This window comes from Tupaia chinensis, unplaced genomic scaffold (assembly GCF_000334495.1).
Source record: "Tupaia chinensis unplaced genomic scaffold, TupChi_1.0 Scaffold000238_1, whole genome shotgun sequence".
NCBI lineage: Eukaryota > Metazoa > Chordata > Mammalia > Scandentia > Tupaiidae > Tupaia > Tupaia belangeri.
Window position 1 is genome coordinate 2121294 of NW_006159716.1, and position 4987 is coordinate 2126280.

The window sequence follows — 4987 nt, forward strand, 5'->3', positions numbered from 1 at the left end:
CAACAGCCTTCCCGACCTTGCTGAAAGCAACTTCCTGGTGCTCAGGCAAAAAATCTTGTGGTTACCTTTGACTCCTTCCCTCAGAACCACTTTATCAGCTGGCTCTGGTCTAGAAAAAATCTAGAATCTGAGCTGGCTCCTTGGCCTAATGGTTATGGCAGCTGGATCCCTCATAGGCAACCTTGCAGTTTGAGCCCTGGACTCAGCTTGGGAAACATGGCGGGTGCGTGCGCATGTGTGCCCAAACTTCCGACGGGAGGAGAGACGGAGGAGGAGCGGCTGTGGCATGACCACGCCCCAGTGGAGGTGCCTTCTCCCACTCTGTCTCTCTCGGGCAAGTAGATGTGCCCTCTGGCAAAACGTAAACCAAAAAACAGCTTCTCACAGGCCGCCAGCAATATGGTGTTCAGGCGCTTTGTGGAGGTCAGCCCGGTGGCCTACGTCCCTTTTGGCCTTCATGCCTGAAAGCTGGTTGTAATTGTAGATGTTATTGATCAGAACGGGGCTTTGGTTGACGGACCTTGCACTCAGGTAAGGAGACAGGCCACGCCTTTCAAATGCATGCAGCTCACTGACTTCACCCTCAGGTTCCCACGCAGTGCACGCCAGAAGTACGTGCGACAAGCCCAGCAGAAGGCAGGTACCAACACAGAATGGGCAGCCACAACATGGGCCGAGAAGATTGAGCCAGAGAGAGGAAGCCAAGATGGCAGATTGTGATCACTTTAAAGTCATGAAGACAAAGAAAATGAGGAAGGGAATAGAATGAAGTTAAGAAGCTTCAAAGGGCAGCTCTTCTGAAAGCTTCTCCCAAAAGCACCTGCTGCTAAGGGTGCAGGTGCTGCTGCTGCTGCTAAAGTGCCAGTGAAGGAGATAATGACGCAGCCCAGGAGGCCCCAGCCCAGGAGGCCCCAGCCCAAGAGGCTCCTGCTCAGAAAGCCGCAGGCCAGAAAGCCGTGCCGCCTCTAAACGTGCAGGAGGGTCAGAAAGCTGCCGACCAGAAAGAACCTGCACCGGAAGCATCCGGCAAGAAAGCATAAGAGGCTGGGAACCAGCAGTTAGTGTAATGGCTATGTCACTGGACTCCTACGTAGTCGACTGCGGTTCAAGTCCCGGACCTGGTGGCTTAAAACTCACGCCGGGCGTGTGTGCATGCGTGCCCAAGATCCCGAGAGGAGAATGGAGGAGAAGGGATTTGTGGCATGACCATCCCCCCTGGGGGGGGTGATTTCTCGCTTTCTGTCTCTCTGTCTGTCTGTCTCTGTCTGTCTGGTGAGTGCACGCGCCCTATAGCAAAAATCTCTCCCAAAATAAATAAATAAATAAATAAAAAAGAACGCATAAGAGGCTGTGGTGGAAATAACAGAGGTTCTTTTTGACGTAGCAAATCTGTTTTACGTCTGGATTTAAAGCCTATTTTCTGATGCTGGGGTTAGGCAGATTGGCAGGATAATAAATTATGTAGAAAAATGAGGTAACTATACAAATTACACATTGTGGGTTGGTTACTTGGACTTTCTGGCTCCCTTTCAACCACTCCGTTAGTGATTTTGGACAGTGAAAGGTGACGGAAGTAGGTGTTACAATGCTATCCTGTGTCTTGGGAATTTAGGGATGCTGAAAATGAAACTTACAACCAAAACAAACAAACAAACAACTCAACTAGACTCTGACCAAATACCTTAAGTGGGCAGGTCCCATTTTCCATTTTCTTTATTCCTCCCGGTGTCTCAGCCTCCTGCTGACCCCCTGCGCCTGCCCTCCTCCAGTCTACGCTCAACACAGCAACCTGATCCTGTCAGCAAGGCGATGCCAGACCCTGACCCTTCTCCACCCAACCTCTCTAACAGTTCCCACCTTACCGAGTAAAAGTCAAAGTATTTATACAGCCTCAACACGACCCCCTCTCAGACCTCACCCACTATCCTCCCTTTCTCTACATTCCAGTCTGGCTCCTCCGCCGTCCCTGAAGTTACTCAACACAACAGGTAAGCGTCCAGCTCAGAGCCTTCGCATCTGCCGTTCCTGCTGCCTGGAACAGATGTGGGCTGTTCCTGCTGCTCTATCCCCAGATATGGGCAAGCCTTGCTCTCCGCGTCTATGCTCACATATCAGCTTCTCGAATACCCTATCTCGTACCACATCCCTCCCACCCCATCCCCACTTCTCATCGTCTAATTTCTTATTTTTCCTTAGAAATAGCAGAAATGTTGGGGCTGACAGGTGGTGTGGTGGTTAAGGGCGTTGGACTCCCACACGGCCGACCATGGTTCGAGTCCCAGATCTGGCGGCTTGCTTTCTCTCTCTTTCTCTCACTCTGTCCCTCTCTGGTCAAATGAAAATAAATTAAATAAAATTAAAAAAAAAAAAGAAATAGAAATTTTGATTTCACCTATCTCAGCACCTGGGCCTGGGCCTGACCCTAGCAAGTACTCACTTATTCTATGGAATGAAAGTGTTAATCCCTGGGATGAAAGTGTCCCTCAAGCTGGAGACCAGGTCACACCTGGCTCATCACAAACCCTTCTGCAAATCCCTAAGACAATGCCAGAGACCTGGGATGGGCCATGTCCAGTTCCCAGTGTCCAGCTGAGGGGAGGACAGCTGGCTTGGGGCTACTGAGGCAGGCAGAAGGCAAGACCCACCGTGCTGATATGCAGAGCAAGGTTCTCCGTGTCCGTCTGCTCGTCCTGCTCCGAGGAATCCGTCTCTTCCATTTGTTGCATCTCCAGCTCGGATGGAAGAAGAGCCGTCAGGTAGGGGATGGTGAACGGTCTGGCAGCAATCACTGGGGAATTGGGAGAGAGGCAGATTCCCGTCAAGGAGGCCTTGCCCAGAGCCTGGCAATGAACCAGTGAGCAGCACCAAACACAGCACGGGTGACCCACTCTGCGCACTCACGCAACACAGCAGGCACGGCCCCGGGCTTTACACGTGCTACCTTTACCCCTGCTCCTGCCTCAGCACGTACGTGTAATGACCACTTCCACTTCACAGACGAGGAACCTGAGGCCCAGAGAGGTCAGTGACTTTCTCAAGCACACAGAAAATGGCAGAGTGAATCTGAACTCGGGCAATACGACCTCAGAGCCCACTTTGTGCAAGGACCGTACAACTGAAACCGGACAGAACTGGAGCTACAGATGGGGTCCCAGCAACACATTGCTCCGGTCAGTTAACCCTCAAAGCCACATTCCTAAAGCAGGGAGGATGCCTCTTTCAGCCTGACGGACTCAAGTCCAGAGGCTAAACTTGAGAACTTGCTACATGTAAGTATATCCAGAGCAATAAGACTCTTCTGGAAAATGAGAGTCCCAGTTCTTCCGAAGAGCCACGAGGGTGAGAGAAAAAAATAGAAAGAAATTGACTCTAAAAAATCATTAAAAAGAAGGCTCCATGTAATATACTTCTCTGCTAGAATGTGACTGTCGAGAGGCTTTAAAATGATTCCAAAAAAAACGGGCAGGGTCCTACAGTCACGAAGCACTAGATTTGAGTGGTGCCTACTGGCCACATGACCTTGAGCAAGTCACTTCATTTCTCTTTTTGGTAAGCCTCGGCTTCTACACAGGTGGTGACAGAACAGTTCCCAACTCGCTGGCTCATGGGAGGATTTAATGACAGACGAGCGCGACGTGATCAGCACCGCGTCTGCTACTTAATAAATGTTAGCTGCGATGATTCCAGAGCCACGCACACCCCAGGCATTTACAGGAGTCTGCTCAACACATGAATCGCCCCAACCCACTTTCCTCATTCCCCTCCACAGAACCTGAGGCCTGTGGGGACGAAGGAACTTGGTCAATGCGGCCAAACAGGAGTGCTCAGAGGAGGGTTAAATGAGCTGGGACCTGGGGAAGGACATCGTGATGGACAACTGGTCCTGAAGCCAGTGTCCCTTCTACCATCTGTACTGTCACTTCTCCGAAAGTCTCTGATGCCCAGGGCTCCGCCATCCTCAGGATAACCTAAGCTCCGCGTCCTCGAGCAGCCGATCCCATCAGAGGCCATTACTGTTTTGGAGTCATTAGTCAGGGACAGACTCTTTTTTAGGGAGAGGTTTTTGCTATAGGGCGTGTGTGCTCACCAGAAAGGGACAGAAAGTGAGAAATCACCCCCGGGGGGATGGCCACGCCACAATCCCCTCTCCTCCAGTCTCCTCTCAGGATCTTGGGCACACACACATGCACACGTGCCCGGCATGAGTTTAAGCCACCGAGTCCAGGACTTGAATCGCTGCCGACTACATGGGAGTCCAGCGACATAGCCATTATGTCAACTGCTGATCCCCAGGGACAGACTCTTAACCACCCGGGAAAGGCAGCCAGAAGTCCGAGGAATGACGCTGCAGCCAAGACGAGGACACAAGCTGCCTGGTCTCCTCCCACCACACTGAGAGGATGGGACGCCAGTGTGATGCTCAATGCCACGGCAGTCTCCAGGAGGGCAGGCACTCACGTGGAAATGTGCTGACGTCATCTTTGAAAAGGCTCTGGGTCTCGCCGGTCTTGGCCATGAAACGGGTGAGTGCTCGCTCCACGTCGCGCCGCTGGGATGCAGCCTTCTCCCGCAGGACCTGGTAGTCTGACACGGGCTCTCGGTACGTCTACAGAGAGAACAGCAGACACCAGGGTGATGCTGACACGTCCCTCCGCCCCCCTGGGCTCCCTCCCTTGCTGTTGCCATGGCCTTGCATCCCCTAAAATCACCCACTATCGGTATTTGGAGCAGAGATTCCCAAAGTGCAGCACAAGGGCAGAAAGAAAACAATGTTAACGACATTCCTATTCATCTGCAGGGGCCAGCAGGTGGCACAGTGGTTAAGGTGCTGGCCTCCCACATGGCTGACCTGGAGGTCCTAAACCTCGTGGCTTGCTTTCTCACTATCTCCCCGCCACCCCATCTCTCTGGTAAAATTAAAAAAAAAAAAAAAAAAGATAATAATGAATAAAATTAAGTAAACAATAAATTTTAAAAATTCTTTTTT

At 51.5% G+C, this 4987-nt stretch overlaps 1 protein-coding gene and 1 pseudogene across 1 annotated transcript in view; one reads left to right on the plus strand and one right to left on the minus strand.

Moving 5' to 3' along the window:
* Positions 1-4987, minus strand: part of TAF8 (TATA-box binding protein associated factor 8) — a 26588-nt gene that overhangs the window by 8359 nt on the left and 13242 nt on the right. The window contains exons 6-7 of the mRNA XM_006148570.3: positions 4459-4606; positions 2646-2788 (exon numbers count right to left, since the gene is read on the minus strand). Coding sequence (XP_006148632.1) covers positions 2646-2788; positions 4459-4606 — 291 coding nt within the window. The remainder of the gene's footprint in view (positions 1-2645; positions 2789-4458; positions 4607-4987) is intronic.
* On the plus strand, positions 14-1078 carry LOC102498457 (60S ribosomal protein L14 pseudogene; annotated as a pseudogene).